At 29.7% G+C, this 17169-nt stretch overlaps 1 protein-coding gene across 6 annotated transcripts in view; it reads right to left on the bottom strand.

The window, feature by feature from the left end:
- Positions 1 to 17169, bottom strand: part of LOC18108185 (probable methyltransferase TCM_000331) — a 57641-nt gene that overhangs the window by 14511 nt on the left and 25961 nt on the right. Inside the window, exons 1-4 of one of the 6 annotated variants that reach the window (XM_024591351.2) lie at positions 8941 to 9097; positions 8184 to 8591; positions 7585 to 7839; positions 6994 to 7509 (exon numbers count right to left, since the gene is read on the bottom strand). The exons of 2 other annotated variants lie outside the window; for them this stretch is intronic. In XM_024591351.2, coding sequence (XP_024447119.1) covers positions 7144 to 7509; positions 7585 to 7839; positions 8184 to 8591; positions 8941 to 9015 — 1104 coding nt within the window. In that variant the 5' untranslated portion in view covers positions 9016 to 9097 and the 3' untranslated portion in view covers positions 6994 to 7143. Of the gene's footprint in view, positions 1 to 1032; positions 1198 to 6993; positions 7510 to 7584; positions 7840 to 8183; positions 8592 to 8940; positions 9098 to 17169 lie in introns of those variants that run through there. 3 more of the 6 variants (XM_052449721.1, XM_052449720.1, XM_052449723.1) reach the window with 3 other exon arrangements.

Genomic DNA, 17169 nt, shown 5'->3' with positions numbered 1-17169 from the left:
ATGTTCACGCGTGACTAATTTAAAGCACAACAGCACATTCTATAGTATTGATTCAAGCAATTGCTTTTATTTATATATATTTTGCCTTTAATTCTGTAGTTATTTTAAGCGGTTATAAACGAGATTTCAGGAATGGTTTTAGGTTTCATATTAACTCAATAATGGCTATAAACATCTTTTTTTTCTTCTTCTCTACCAATTTTTGTTCGTCTTTGATATTTTTCTATCTTAACTAGGCATTCCAGTTACTGGGATAAATCATTATTAACCTTAGAGATAATAATTATGAAAAAAAGACAGTAACATAACCTTAGAAAGCCAGTGTAGGCTGCTAGAGGAATGAAAGAAATGCAATCTCTTGCTTGGGAAGAGCTTGTGATAGAAAGAACCAGGTACTCCTGATATGAAACAGGGCTGTCCATACTAGTCTCCCTTTTCTTTTCCAAACTTGTCGCAGAAAAATGGCAGCGACTTGAAAACAGTATTGAAATCATTCCCTGGAAGGTCATTCAGAAACACCTGAAATTCCGGGCAGTTTACAGTTCTGTTGTTGGCAAAGCTCATAAACGACGTCCATGATTTCAGAAACGAACAGGAGAGTATTGGGTCCTGAAAAGCAGCCCAAGTCAGCTAGTTTGAAGCAAGTGGGAAGGGCGGTGCTGAACATGTCCTTGATGGTATCTTCTAGGATTGGCCTAGCTTTTGATAGCACTGTTTTCTGCGAAACGAATTGTCAAACAACATCAGAATTACTAATATATTTGGTGAGATGCGATGCCAAGAAGAAGGAAATGCATGCAGCGATGGCTATTTGCTTGATTCAGATCATTAAACTTCGCTTATCTTACCTAACTTAAGAATTTAAGTTGCTACGCGAGGTCTACTCTACTTACAATAAAGTTCTAACCCTACCAAAAAGAAAGGAAAAAAAAGGGTAATTTGTCGCACTAAATGCACTAAGACATCACATTTTTATGAAATAATGTAGTAACGAATAAGGTGAGAAGGGGGGGGAGAGAGAGAGAGAGAGACTTGAAGGAATGAATTCTTGGCGTAGCTGGTTTCACCATCTCCTGGATTCATGCAAAGAACGCTTTCCACCACCATGTTTATTGGCTGTTGCTTTGGTTCTGCTATCTGCTGATTTGTTCTTAGCTCTAACTTCTTATATAAAGTTTTCAATCATGCATGCATGGATGCCTGAAATGTGTGGTGGTAATAGAAAAATGTAAGGTTCCTATTGCTAAGCATAATCGAAACTTTCAGGGAATATACTAAAAACGTTTCCCTTTCTATTTTGTGGTACAGATACAAATTAATTGTACCTGACTTTTCTTTCCTTCCATAAATGTGTCGGTGTGGTCGTTTAAAAACAGGAAACGCCACTCCGGTGCTGTGAATTTTAGCCGCTGTTTTAAAAAACAACTAAAACGCAGAGGCTCGCAAGCCCAACCTGCGTCTCAGGTTCTTATCTTTATTTTTTTATAATATTAGAGGGTGGACTATATATGCATTGTCCACCCTTTAATTATATTTTTTAAAACAAACGACGCGTCCAATGCTGGTAAAGAATTTGATGATCGGAGTGTCGTTATAAAGTTTTTGCAGGATATTTTAACTCAAAACTCATTTTTTAAAACCCTACTTGACCCCAAATCACTTTAAAAAAAAATCATAAATATCTAAATGAATCTATTTATAGTCTCAAATAACTAAAAAAATTGATCAAAAAATAAAAAAATCAACCAGACTTAATTTTTTTTTTTTTTTTTTTTGTTATCAAAACTAGCTATACTCTCTTAAGAAAGGTGAAGGCTAAAGAAAACCATAATATAACTCTTCTTAACGAATATAATATATTTACACCAATATGAATTTTTTTTTATGGTTGAAATTATTGTTAATGATAATTTCTCTCTCTTCCACCAAAATTCAATGACTTCCGCTCCTATCATAAAAAATAAAAATATAAATATAAATATGGAAGATCAAATTTTGAATCAAAAGTTAAATTTGGAAATTATAAGTACTTAAAATGTATCAATTGGAGGACTAAAGTTAACTTTTCATGCTAATTTTGAAATTATCACCTGGTTTCCTTGAGTTTTTAACCTTTTCCTTAAATTGTAAGTACTCAAATGTAGATTCTTAAAAAAAAATCAATTTGAAAGATTGTAACTTAATTTTAACTATATTTCATATTAGTATTAATTCATTAATAGGAATGACAATAAAATCTAAACTCAAGCCAATTTAAATGGTTAGATTTTTTCAAATAATACTTACCTTATATGATTATATGATGGATAATGAATAAGATATTTTAAAAAAAATTAAAAATATTTTTTTTCAAATTAATTTCTTTTAGTTATATCATTTTAATATATTAATGTTAAAAATCAATTTTAAAAACTAAAAATATTTTAATATATTATTAAATAGAAAAAACTTTAAAAAATAACTAATAATTATTAAAAAAAAATACTACAATTTTGTGAGTTGTCATCATCATTTGCGGTTTGCATGTCACATTCAACGTATGCAACTTGAGACAATATGACAATAGCAACTTGCCAAAGAAAATCATATATGACAATATGACAATAGTGACTTGTCTAAGAAATGTGTTCAAGGCATTTTTCCAGACTCTCTACGCTAAAAAAATAATACACAATTCATAACCCAACTTTAAAATTATGAAACATAATTGACGATTCATCATCTTATCAACAAGTTCACAATTCATTAAAATTAACAATTAATAATAAAAAACAGTAAGAAAAATTACATTTTATTAATTTTAAACTAAATGCTTAATTCTTATAATATTAAATCATATAATTTAACTATATCTAAAAACATCCCAGTTTGTGAATAGACCTGAAGCACTTGTGGACAGGCCTGAAATGCCATGACATTCTTAATCATCGCATGTCTATATAATATAATACATAACTTAGTGTGAATTTCATTTACACATCGACAAAGTAAATCTAAAAATCAACTCCAATTACTATTCGTTTCTTCTTCAACAATAGCAAAACATAACAGATAAAACTTATTATTCATATCATAAGCAACTGCAATTAACAACTTTACCTTGTACTTACCATACATATGAGTGTCATCAATGCTAATTAAAGTATTATATAAAGCACCAAATTCCCTCCCAAATGTTTCTTTATATCAACCATTTTATGATCTCAATTGACAACCATTCCTAGATTTGAATTTCTTATGACTGTTATAGAATGTATAAAATGTGTGTGTGTGTGTGTAGGAATTACTGTACGATTATTTCAATGTTGTGATTCCTATAGTTACTGTAGTGTACTGTCGCATACATATAAATAGGAAAGGTTGGCTAAGAAATAACTCAAGTCATTCTATTATTCTCAACTTGGTATCAGAGCCATAAACAAATTAAAACACTTTCTCTTCTCCTCTTCAATGGACTCTTCTTCTCAGCCGCCCGTTGCCGCCCTCTCTACAAAACTGCCGGTGCTGGTTTCTTCCTCTGCCGTAGCACCAGTCTCCTTTTCTGCTTCTATTCTACCGTGGCCACAACCAACAGATGGTGGTCACGCTCTTTTCAACCCAAACAACACTCCTCTGTTGCAGCCTTCCTCTGTCACTGACATTGTCTCCCTCTCCCACACTTACCAAGTCATCTCTCTCAAATTAACAAATACCAATTATCTATATTGGCAAATGCAGATGAAGCCGTATCTCCTAGGCAAAGGAGTTATGCTGCGACTCCGACTATATTTTTTTAACATAATATATAGATGTTATTAACATGTTTTCTAATAGAAAATGATCTTAATCATTGATTCAAATGGGATGAAAATTTTTTTAAAAAAACTATTGAGACGACAATATATTGGATGATACGGGTTAACTATGGTTAACTTGTCAAACCTGAAATTCAGGTCATAAGACAATAATAACTACATGAAAAGTAAATTGAAAAACAATCATGAAACTCAACTCCCGATCAACCAAATGTTAAAGAAAAAATAAAAAAAAATATTCAGTTCAAGCAACGTACAAAGAAAAAATCTGAGTGAACCCGAATTAACTTGCCAAATCGTTCTGTGATTTGGGTCATGCACCTCACTAGGTTTAATAACTTTTTTATTTAATTATATGACAATAAAAATAGACACTATCAAAATTAAGTATCAATCGAATTCTGGGATTTTTGTCCAAAACCTTGAGAACCTCACAAAGAACAAACTAAAATAAATAAAAAATGTCAATTCAAAATAATCAAATGTTGCAGGATGGAATTGATAAAAAAAAAAAGTCAATAAAAGAATTAATAAAATTCATGAAATTGAAAAATATCAATTAAAAAATTCAAACAAAAAAAGAAAAAATAAAACAAAGGGAAAGCATGTAAGCCAGGTGGCCCAGCACACAGAAACATCAATAAAAAAAATATAAAAGAGCATAAAAAAGGCCAGATGCATGGCTTGAGTGGCTTAAGGCGTATGTTCCTTTAAAAAACAACCAAAATGCATGGGCTTGCAAGCCCAGCTTGCGTGTCGTTTCCGGAGGAAGAAGACAGTGAATAGCAATTGATGAACGGTGTCGTTCTGGGTTGGAAATGGCAATCTCTCAATTTGGTCCTCCAATTTTCAACATTTTTTAATCAGGCCCCTGGATAGAATTTCTGTGCTTTTTACAAAATGGTCCCTGGACCTTAATCACTTGTAATTTTGTCCTTAATTAACTTAGAAATTTAATATTTATTCAATTATGCCTCTGATTTCATTAATTAAACTAATTCTAAGACTAATTAAGTCTTCAAACTTATCCATTCTTCAATCAAATTCCCGATATCATTAATTAAACCCACTCAAAGTTTAATTGGAACCCCATACTAGTTAATTCTTTCAATTTCTTTCAAAATTAACTTCCAAAGTCATAAATCCAACATGATTAACCCCTAAAAGCTTTCCATTGGTGTTGCCCTGATCCAAACCTTAATTTTTCATTCATTTCATTTTTCCAATTTTTTTGAATTTTATGTTATAAAAAATTAGGTTATGACAATTTTTCTAAATGAAAACTTTGACATTTATTTTAAAAAAATAAAAAAAAATTAGAATAATAAAAAAATTATTCATGTTAAAATTCCTCTATGTAGCCTGAATATCTAATTTTTGCATATTTTTGGCAGATTTGAGTCCTGATTCCAAACATGTCGCTTTTAAGAGTTAATTCACGATTTTAACAACAATAACAACTATCATTTAAGGTTCATCATTATCAAGATAAGGTGGATCCTAGCTTTGATGCTTTGTACCGGTGGATCAAAGCTCTGGTGCGATCTAATGTGGCAAAATCGTCTCATTCAGTTAAATGTTTTTTTCTTAAAAGATATATTAAAATAATATATTTTTATTTTTTTAATTTATTTTTAACATTAACATTTTAAAATAAAAAAATAAACTCTTTCAAAAAATTAAAACGCAAAAATAAAACAATAATTATAAGCATATATATTTTTATTTTTAAAAAATTATTTTTTATATTAACATAAAAAATGATTTTAAAACATAAAAATATAATTTAAAATAATTTTTTTTAATTTGTTTTTAAACGCAGAAATAAAGCAATAATTATAGGCACGTATATGACAAGAGCGGCACTGTTGTTAGGTCCCACTGCTTTATGCGTGTCAAATCAACGTATAATCTGATGACTAAAGAATAAAGGATTCTCGTACCTGTACTATTGATTTCAGTGGATCTCTCTCCCATGAATATAAAAGTAATGATGTGTTTTTTTTATTAACAAAAATGATGAGTATGTGAAAATAATAATTGCATGTGAAAATGATGTGTATGTATTTTTTATTAACATAACATCTAAAAGAGATGGGGTAAGTTTCACTGTTTATATAACAATGAACCAGCTGATTTTTTTTATTTTTATCTAAACCCTTTAATTACAGCCTAATTAGATCTAGAGAATTAAAATGGAAAATATCGAGAAAATATATGCTTTAAACAACGAGGAAAGAAAAAGTAATTGGTTAACATTGATTCTGACTACGAAAAAAGTTGATTTTGATGTCAACGAGTTCTATTTGACAAGACTAGTTTCATTGTGGAGTTCTTTGGCCTTCACCTTGCTTGAGATGGTAGATCTCGGCTTGAAAAGTTTTATCAATTCAAATTGATTTTTAGTGGCCACAGCAGAACAGAAGCATATGAAGACAGGGATGGTGTGGTAGGGGAGGGAGTTGGCACCGCCGATGCTGCAGAAGGAGAAGTAGCAGGCGGCTGTGATGAGGAGTCCATTGCAGAGAGAGAGAGGAGAGGAAGTGTTTTAGTTTATTAAGTAGCAGGCGCTGTGATGAGGAGTCCATTGCAGAGAGAGAAGAGAGGAAGTGTTTTAGTTTATTTAAGGCTATGATATCAAGTTCAGAATAATAGAATGACTTAGGTTTAATCTTAGCCAACCTTTTCTATTTGTATATATGTGGCAGAAAACGACATTAACTGTAGGAATCACAACATTGGAATAATCCTACATTAATTTCTATTCAGATATATACATGATATACATTCTATAATAAATTCTAAAATTAATAATAATAAGAATAATAATAATTATTATTATTATTATTATTATTATTATCATTAATAAATTTTAAAAAATTATTATTATTATCGTTGAAAAACCATAATTTTTTTTGAAAGATTAAAAAAATAAAAATTTTGGCAGATAAGTTAAATATTATTATTAATATTATAAATATTATTGTTGGGTTAGACGTTGCAGTCAGACTCAACGCTCCTGGATCTGACGTTACAACCAAACCCAATACTTTTGGGTCTTAGATTTTTATGATTTTTTTTATTAAAATAAAAAGTGAGTTGGTGGCATAGCGCAGGTCACCTTACTAGTCTATTCTATTAAGACTCTGGTCTTGAATTGAAATTGGATGAATCCAAGTTTTTTTTTTAATTAAAGAAATAAACAAAAACAAAAATGTTTTATTTAAAAAGAGAATTTTCATGCATGCACACTGTTTTTATTCATTATGAGCCAAAACTACTTCCATAGATAATTACTTTATTTCTGCTTCAGAAGAATTTATTCGCTCATCATCTGCTACACTGGAGTCTACTCCTTCTTTGTCATTGTGAGGACTATGTTTATGTGTTTTGTCTTCTCCACGCACAGATGTTCACCTACATGCTCTGCGTACCTCTTGAACAATTCATCCATTATTTCATCTCCAAAATGACTAACCAACATCGGTTCTGCAACTGCTCTTACAATATTTGCCACATTTCGTCCACATTGGTCCTTGTCAAACACAAAATTTTTGTTGCTGATATCATCATTAGCATCCCAGTTAATAGCAAAAGTTTCTAGCTTGTTAATATCGAATGATCCCTCCATTTCGATAATTTCCCTCACTTCTCCTTCGTAAGGATTATAATATGGCAGATTGAAGGTATCGATATCGGCCTCTACAACAAGTCCCTGAAACTTGAATTAATTAATCTCCATAACCAACAAGGCAAGCAATTTGCTTCATTTAAATGAAAATAAACTAACCTTTGCTGCCAAGTCTAGCAGTGACTTTGCTAGCAGCTCCCAAGAAAGACAGCAATCTTTGCTTCTTGGGTCGTCACTACTCCTGCCGAGGAATGTAAGAACTACACGTCCTCCTTGTATTATTTCCTCTGAGCGTAAGCGCAGAAACAAGGAGAAATCCTTCTGGAATTGCTCCAAGTAAGCTTTAAATACATTAGGAGGACTTGCCTTTGCCATGTATATGTTCCCCTTGTTATTTGATATACCTTCTGGCACCTAATGTCATGAAAATATATGGTCAGGCTTTGCCATGTTTATGTTCACGCGTGACTAATTTAAACCACAACAGGCAACAGCACATTCTATAGTATTGATTCAAGCAATTGCTATTATTTATATGTATTTTGTATTTGATTCTGTAGTTATTTTAAGCTGTGATAAACGAGGTTTCAGGTTTTATATTAACTCAGTAATGGTTATAAACATCTTGTTTCTCTTCTTCTCTACCAATTTTTGTTTGTCTTTGATATTTCGCTATCTTAACTAGGCATTCCAGTTACTGGGATAAATCATTATTAAACTTAGAGATAGTAATTATGAAAAAAAGACAGTAACATAACCTTAGAAAGCCAGTGTAGGCTGTAAGAGGAATGAAAGAAATGCAAACTCTTGCTTGGGAAGAGCCTGTGATAGAAAGAACCAGGTACTCCTGATATGAAGCAGTGCTGTCCATACAAGTCTCCCTTTTCTTTTCCAAACTTGTCGTAGAAAAATGGCAGCGACTTGAAAACAGCATTGAAATCATTCCCTGGAAGGTCATTCAGAAACACCTGAAATTCGGGCAGTTTACAGTTCAGTTGTTGGCAAAGCTCATAAATGACGTCCATGATTTCAGAAACGAACAAGAGAGTATTGGGTCCTGAAGAGCAGCCCAAGTCTGCTAGTTTGAAGCTAGTGGGAAGGGCGGTGCTGAACATGTCCTTGATGGTATCTTCTAGGATTGGCCTAGCTTTTGATAGCACTGTTTTCTGCGAAACGAATTTTCAAACCACATCAGAATTAATCTGCAATACTAGCTTCCAGGAAAAAATAAATGCAAGAATTACTAATATATTCGGTGAGATGTGATGCCAGGAAGAAGGAAATGCATGCAGCGATGACTATATATTTGCTTCCTTCATATCATTAAACTTCGCTTATCTTACCTAACTTCAAAATTTAAGTTGCTACGCGAGGTCTTCTCTACTTACAATAAAATTCTAACACTACCAAAAAGAAAGGAAAAAAAAGGCCGGTAATTTGTCTCTCTAAATGCACTGAGACACAACATTTTTATGAAATAAGGTGTTAGAGAGAGAGAGAGAGAGAGAGAGAGACTTGAAGGAATGAATTCTTGGCGTAGCTGGTTTCACCATCTCCTGGATTCATGCAAAGAACGCTTTCCACCATCATGTTTATTGGCTGTTGCTTTGGTTCTGCTATCTGCTGATTTGTTCTTAGCTCCAGCTTCTTATATAAAGCTTTCAATCATCCATGCATGCATGAAATGTGCGGTTGTAATTAATAGAAAGATGTAAGGTTCCTACTGCTAAGCATAATCGACACTTTCAGGGAAAATACTAAACACGCCAAAAAAACGTTTCTTCTTCTATTTTGTGGTACAGATACAAATTAATTGTATTCACTTTTCTTTCCTTGCATAAATGTGTCGGTCATGGTTATTAAACCCGGTCCGAGATGGACTCGGTCAAGGGGTCAGGTCCCAGGTTTCATAGATCAACCCGGGTCAACTCGGGTCAACTCGGATTAACCCGGAAAAATTTTAAAAAAATTAAAGTTTTAATATTTCATATGAAAAAATCCATATAAATATAGATTATACATATTATGAAGTTTAAAAGAATATTTTAAAAAGTTTTTTATCCCACATTAAAAAGATATTATGTTAAGCTTTTAAGTTAAAGTATTTAAACTAAAAAAGTTTTTTATCCCACATTGAAAAAACATAACTTTTTTCTTGAAAACATAGAGTATATATACTAATAGATTTCAAATCCCACATTGAAAAAACATAACTTTTTTCATGGGAACATAGAGTATATATATGAAAGGGTTTCAAATCCAACATTGAAAAGATAATATATTATCCTTTTAAGTTGAAGTATTTAAACCAAAATGTTTTTTATCCCACATTTAAAAAACATGATTTTTTTCATGGGAACATAGAATATATATATGAAAGGGCTTCAAATCCCACATTGAAAAGATACTATGTTATCCTTTTAAGTTGAAGTATTTAAACCAAAAGGTTTTTTATCCCACATTGAAAAAACATGGTTTTTTTCATGGGAACATAGAGTATATATATTAAAGGGCTTCAAATCCCACATTGAAAAGATAATATGTTATCCTTTTAGGTTGAAGTATTTAAACCAAAAGGTTTTTTATCCCACATTAAAAAAACATGGTTTTTTTCATGGGAACATAGAGTATATATATGAAAGGGCTTCAAATCCCACATTGAAAAGATACTATGTTATCCTTTTAAGTTGAAGTATTTAAACCAAAAGGTTTTTTATCCCACATTGAAAAAACATGGTTTTTTTCATGGGAACATAGAGTATATATATGAAAGGGCTTCGAATCCCACATTGAAAAGATACTATGTTATCCTTTTAGGTTGAAGTATTTAAACCAAAAGGTTTTTTATCCCACATTGAAAAAACATGGTTTTTTTCATGGGAACATAGAGTATATATATGAAAGGGCTTCGAATCCCACATTGAAAAGATACTATGTTATCCTTTTAAGTTGAAGTATTTAAACCAAAAGGTTTTTTATCCCACATTGAAAAAACATGGTTTTTTTCATGGGAACATAAAGTATATATATGAAAGGGCTTCGAATCCCACATTGAAAATATATTATGTTATCCTTTTAGGTTGAAGTATTTAAACCAAAAGGTTTTTTTATCCCACATTAAAAAAACATGATTTTTTTCATGGGAACATAGAATATATATATATATATATATATATATATATATGAAAGGGCTTCAAATCCCAAATTGAAAAGATACTATGTTATCCTTTTAAGTTGAAGTATTTAAACCAAAAGGTTTTTTATCCCACATTAAAAAAACATGATTTTTTTCATGGGAACATAGAATATATATATGAAAGGGCTTCAAATCCCACATTGAAAAGATACTATGTTATCCTTTTAAGTTGAAGTATTTAAACCAAAAGGTTTTTTATCCCACATTGAAAAAACATGGTTTTTTTCATGGGAACATAGAGTATATATATTAAAGGGCTTCAAATCCCACATTGAAAAGATATTATGTTATCCTTTTAGGTTGAAGTATTTAAACCAAAAGGTTTTTTATCCCACATTAAAAAAACATGGTTTTTTTCATGGGAACATAGAGTATATATATGAAAGGGCTTCAAATCCCACATTGAAAAGATACTATGTTATCCTTTTAAGTTGAAGTATTTAAACCAAAAGGTTTTTTATCCCACATTGAAAAAACATGGTTTTTTTCATGGGAACATAGAGTATATATATAAAAGGGCTTCGAATCCCACATTGAAAATATATTATGTTATCCTTTTAGGTTGAAGTATTGAAACTAAAAGGTTTTTTATCCCACATTGAAAAAACATGGTTTTTTTCATGGGAACATAGAGTATATATATGAAAGGGCTTCAAATCCCACATTGAAAAGATATTATGTTATTCTTTTAAGTTGAAGTATTTAAACCAAAAGGTTTTTTTATCCCACATTAAAAAAACATGATTTTTTTCATGGGAACATAGAATATATATATGAAAGGGCTTCAAATCCCAAATTGAAAAGATACTATGTTATCCTTTTAAGTTGAAGTATTTAAACCAAAAGGTTTTTTATCCCACATTGAAAAAACATGGTTTTTTTCATGGGAACATAGAGTATATATATGAAAGGGCTTCAAATCCCACATTGAAAAGATATTATGTTATCCTTTTAGGTTGAAGTATTTAAACTAAAAGGTTTTTTATCCCACATTGAAAAAACAAGGTTTTTTTCATGGGAACATAGAGTATATATATGAAAGGGCTTCAAATCCCACATTGAAAAGATATTATGTTATCCTTTTAAGTTGAAGTATTTAAACCAAAAGGTTTTTTATCCCACATTAAAAAAACATGGTTTTTTTCATGGGAACATAGAGTATATATATGAAAGGGCTTCAAATTTCACATTGAAAAGAAACTATATTATCCTTTTAAGTTGAAGTATTTAAACCAAAAGGTTTTTTATCTCACATTGAAAAAAACATGACTTTTTTCTTGGGAACATAGAGTATATATACTAATGGGTTTCAAATCCCACATTTGAAAAAAAAGAAACTCCGGGTCTCGTCCGTGTCGCCTGGGTTTGGCCGGGCTGTTGTCACAGCCGGTCTTTTATTAAACCCGGACCGTTCCAGCCACCGGGTCGATCGAGTCCCGGGTCGACCCGCCGGGCCGGGCTTAATAACAGTGGTGTCGGTGTAGTCATTTAACTTTAAAACAGGAAACGCCTCTCGGGTGCCGTGAATTTAACCGCTGAGTGATTGTTTCCTGCCTGTTGTAGAGTCGCTTGTGGGCGAACCTCCCTCCTATACAAGTGCCACTTGAAAAATAATAATTGAATAAGAAATAAAATAGATAAAAATAATGAATATACAAGTTGATCAGTTAGTCTCTGTTTATCTAATTACTCTATCAATCATAATTCAATTTAACATTTTATACATGTGTTTTTTGCCTTTAATGCTGTTTTAGATTTAGAGGGGACAGCTATCATTTAAGGTTCATTGTTATCGAGGTAAGGTGGATCCCAGCTTTGATGCTTTGTACTGGTGGATCGCAGCTCTGGTGCGATCTGACGTGGCAAAATCGTCAAGCATTCAATTAAATGTTTTTTTCTTGAAAAATATATTAAAATTATATATTTTTGTTTTTCGTAAATTATTTCTAACATTAATATTTTAAAATAATTAAAAATAAAAATATTTTAACTCTTTCAAAAAAAATTCAAAGCGCAGAAATAAAGCAATAATTATAGGCACCTATATTTTTATTTTTAAAAATTTATTTTTGATATTAACATAATAAAATGATTTTTAAATATAAAAAAATAATTTAAAATAATTTTTTTAAATTTTTTTAATTTGTTTTTAAACGCAGAAATAAAACAATAAATATAGGCACGTATATGACAAGTGTGGCACTATTGTTAGGTCCCACTGCTTTATGCATGTCAAATCAACGTATAATCTGATGACTAAAGAATAAAGGATTCTCGTACCTGTACTATTGATTTCAGTGGATCTCTCTCCATGAATATAAAAATAATGATGTAATTTTGAAGGATATAACTCAATTGATTAGGTTTTAAATTTGCTTCTAAGAGATTATTAATTTGAGTTCCATAAATTTTAGGGCCACTGGAGGCTTACATGGTCGTTAACTTTAGGGTTCATGGGATTAGTCAAGGTGTGCGCAAGTTGACCCGAACACCCACGTTAATAAAAAAATTAATAATATGTTTTTTTATTAACAAAAATGATGAGTATGTGAAAATAATAATTGCATGTGAAAATGATGTGTATGTATTTTTTATTAACAAAACATCTAAAAGAGATGGGATAAGTTTCACTGTTTATATAACAATGAACCAACTAATTTTTTTTTTTTATCTAAACCCTATAATTACAGCCTAATTAGATCAAGAGAATTAAGAAAATATATGCTCACCTCATATTAGCAATAATTTTTATTTTTTGTTTGAAAATTTATTTTCTTTATTTTTTATTCACTGAATTAAGAGAGATGAAAGAAAAACTTGTTTGAAATGTTGAGGAAAGAGAAAGTAATTGATTGACATTAATTCTAACTATGAAAAAAAATTGATTTTGATATTAACAAGTTCTATTTGACGAGACGAGTTTCATTATGGAGTTCTTTGGCTTTCACCTTGCTTGAGATGGTAAATCTTGGCTTGAAAAGTTTTATCAATTCAAATTGATTTTTAGTGGCCACGACAGAACAGAAGCAGAGGAAGACAAGGAGCTGGCATCGCCGGTGTTGCAGAAGGAGAAGCAGCAGGCGGCTGTGATGAGGAGTCCATTGTATAGAGAAAGGAGAGGAAGTGTTTTAGTTTATTTAGGGATCTGATACCAAGTTGAGAATAATAGAATGATTTAGGTTTAGTCTTAACCAACCTTTTCTATTAACATATAAATGGCAAAACATAACATTAACGGTAAGAATCACAACATTGGAATAATCCTGCATTAATTCCTATTCAGATATATACATGATATACATTTTATAATCAATTGTAAAATTAATAATAATAATAATAATAATTATTATTATTATTATTATTAAAATTTAAAAAACTATTATTATTATCGAAGAAAAACCATAATGTTTTTTGAAAGATTAAAAAAATAAAAATTTTGCAGACAAGTTAAATATTATTATTAATATTATAAATATTATTGTTGGGTTTGACGTTGCAGTCAGACTCAACGCTCTTGGGTTTGACGTTACAGTCAAACCCAATACTTTTGGGTCTTAGATTTTTAATTTTTTTTTATTAAAATAAAAAGTGAGTTGGTGGCGTAGCACGAGTCACCTAACTAGTATATTCTATTCAGACTCTGTCTTGAATTGAAATAAGATAAATCCAAGTTTTTTTTTAATTGAAAAATAAACAAAACTAGAACAAAAATGTTTTATTTAAAAAGAGAATTTTCATGCATGCACACTGTTTTTATTCATTATGAGCCAAAACTACTTCCATAGATAATTACTTTCTTTCTGCTTCGGAAGAATTTATTCGCTCATCATCTGCTACACTGGAATTTATATATATATAAATTCAACAAACATAATTTAAATTTAAGATAAATTAATTATAAATTATGCAATACAAACACAATGCCAAACAAATATAATTTTAAATTTTAAAATATTTCTAAATAGTCAAGATTAAATAGATCTTTAACTTAAAGTAATTCAACTTAAACAAAAATATCAAAATATTATGAAAGTAAAATGTTTTAACACAAATATTTTAAATATAAAGTTAGGTCAATGTTATCAAGGCTAATGGAATCTAAAGCATCCTTTGTTTTGCTCAAATTCCTACAAAGTATAAACATGGAAAAGATAACATGAATATAAATCATATATATTAGTGATAAATCTAATTTTATAAAATTAATATCATTGTTAATGAAAATAGTAGTAATAATTTTCAATATTATTATTAATATCATTGTTATTGAAAATAGTAATGAAAAATAGTTTTTTATACTTGGGTGGTTTAATTAATTAAATTAAACAAGGTCCAATGGCTTTTCAAGAGCGGAACGAAATATGTGGAATGAAACCGGAACGTTCCGGCCGAAATTTAGCCAAAAAATCCGGAACGGACCGAGATTTAAAATGAGATGAAAATTATTCCGTTTTGTTCTATTTTTTGAATTAGTATGGAATATTTCGGCCATTCCGGACGAAACGGAACGGAATTGACAACTTTGGATTGTATATAATGTTTCTATTATTGTTTTTTAAAATGGTTTTTATTTAAAAATATATTAAAATAATATTTTTTTAATTTTTTAAAAATTATTTTTAATATTAGTGTATCAAAATAATTTAAAAACATTAAAAATATATTAATTTAAAATAAAAAATAATTTTTTTAATTGTTTTTAAAATATTTTTAAAACATTAAAATAAATATATGATAATAACTCCGGTGATGTGAATTTTAGCCGTCGTTTCGTGCTTAGAGTCGCTTGTGGGGCAAACCTTCCTATACAAGTTGCTAAAATGCAAAAATAAAACAATAATTATAAGCGACATGAATGACAGGTGCGACACTGTGGTTAGGTCCCACTGTCTTCTTTAAAAGATTTATGATTTTGTTTAACATGTTTAATATATTTTTTATATAATTGTATTAAATTTATCAATATTTATTTTCTTCAACCATATACAAAATATTATAACTTTGTTTGAATGTTTTATTTTAAATTTTATTTAAGACAATAATGAATTTTTATTTTGAAAACAATACTTTTAATTTACAAAAAAATCTCAATATTAAGTTGAACACTAGTTTTATAAATATCTATTTTTATATCATTAAATAAAATATAATTTGTAAAACTGAAGGTGAAGTTTTTTAAGTTTGATATAATAGACTAAATTTAATAACAAAATAAAAAAAATCCCTTGCACTTGTGTTTTTTTAACTATTTTTTAAGTTTGATATAAGTTTTATGGAATTTTAACTATTTTTTTCTAGCTAATATGTGTCTAATATGAAAAACAAAACGCATGAATATTTAATTAATATAAGATTTATGATTTTTTAAATATTTTTAATACATTTTTTATATAATTTTATCAAATTTATCAATATTTTTTTTCTTCAACCATATACAAGATATTGTGACTTTGTTTGAATGTTTTATTTTAAATTTCTTTTAAGATAATAATAGATTTTTGTTTTGAAAACAATACTTTTAATTTACAAAACATCTTTGATATTAAGTTAAACATTAATTTTATAAATGTCTATTTTTTATATCATTAAATAAAATATAAGTTGTAAAACAAAAATGTCAAAATAGGAGTTTTTCAAGTTTTGTTGGAAAACCAGGAACAATCAAAAACTAATTTTTGCCATATCACAATTCATAAGTCTCAATCATTTTTCCTCTTTGTGCAATCAAAAATGGAATCAAATAGTAAATAAAATAATGCAAACAATTACGCAAAACAACACTAAGAGTTTTACGTGAAAAATCCGATGTGGGAAAAAACCATGGGACCGTAATCCACCTAAAAACTTCCACCTTCAACAAATAATGGGTTCACAATTGTTCTTCATCAGATTTAATTAAGGGCTAGAACATGCATATCATCAAGAACAATCTATTCTTGGAATACAACAATATTAAAGGAGAAATATTTGAGAAAAACTCACAATACTGACAGCCTTGATTTTTTAACCAAACAATCAGCTTATACATAACAAATCTTCGATCCAACCGTCCAGAATAAAGAGTAACATGTTTAGAAGCTGTTTTTAAAATCTCAGCCTGATCCAACGGTTAACGAGTTGGAAAACAAAGAATGAAGACAGACCGTTTAACTGCCTCCTTTTCTTTTCTTTTCTCTCGTGTTCTCTGTTGTATTTTTCTCTTATTTAATTATGCCGCTACAGTGGCAGACCTATTTTAATTCCAAAGAGGCAGTCATGCTTTCTCTTAAAATTTAATGTGGTGGCCCTTGTTACATGGTGCGGAGACTACACACAATAAGTTTGATATGATAGACTCAATTTAATAACAAAATAAAAAAAATTCCCTGCAGCCTGTGATTTTTTTTTTATGTTAAAAAATTTATTATTTAGCCACAACCACAACCTAACAATAATCCTGTTTGTTTTTGTGTTTCAAAAGCATTTTTAAAAAATTTTAAATTTTTTTATTTTTTTCTTTGCTTCAAATTAATATTTTTTGATGTTTTTTATCATTTTGATGCGTTGAT

This window comes from Populus trichocarpa, chromosome 19, assembly GCF_000002775.5.
Source record: "Populus trichocarpa isolate Nisqually-1 chromosome 19, P.trichocarpa_v4.1, whole genome shotgun sequence".
In the NCBI taxonomy this organism is placed as follows: Eukaryota; Viridiplantae; Streptophyta; class Magnoliopsida; order Malpighiales; family Salicaceae; genus Populus; species Populus trichocarpa.
This window is presented reverse-complemented; position numbering and strand designations above follow the sequence as displayed.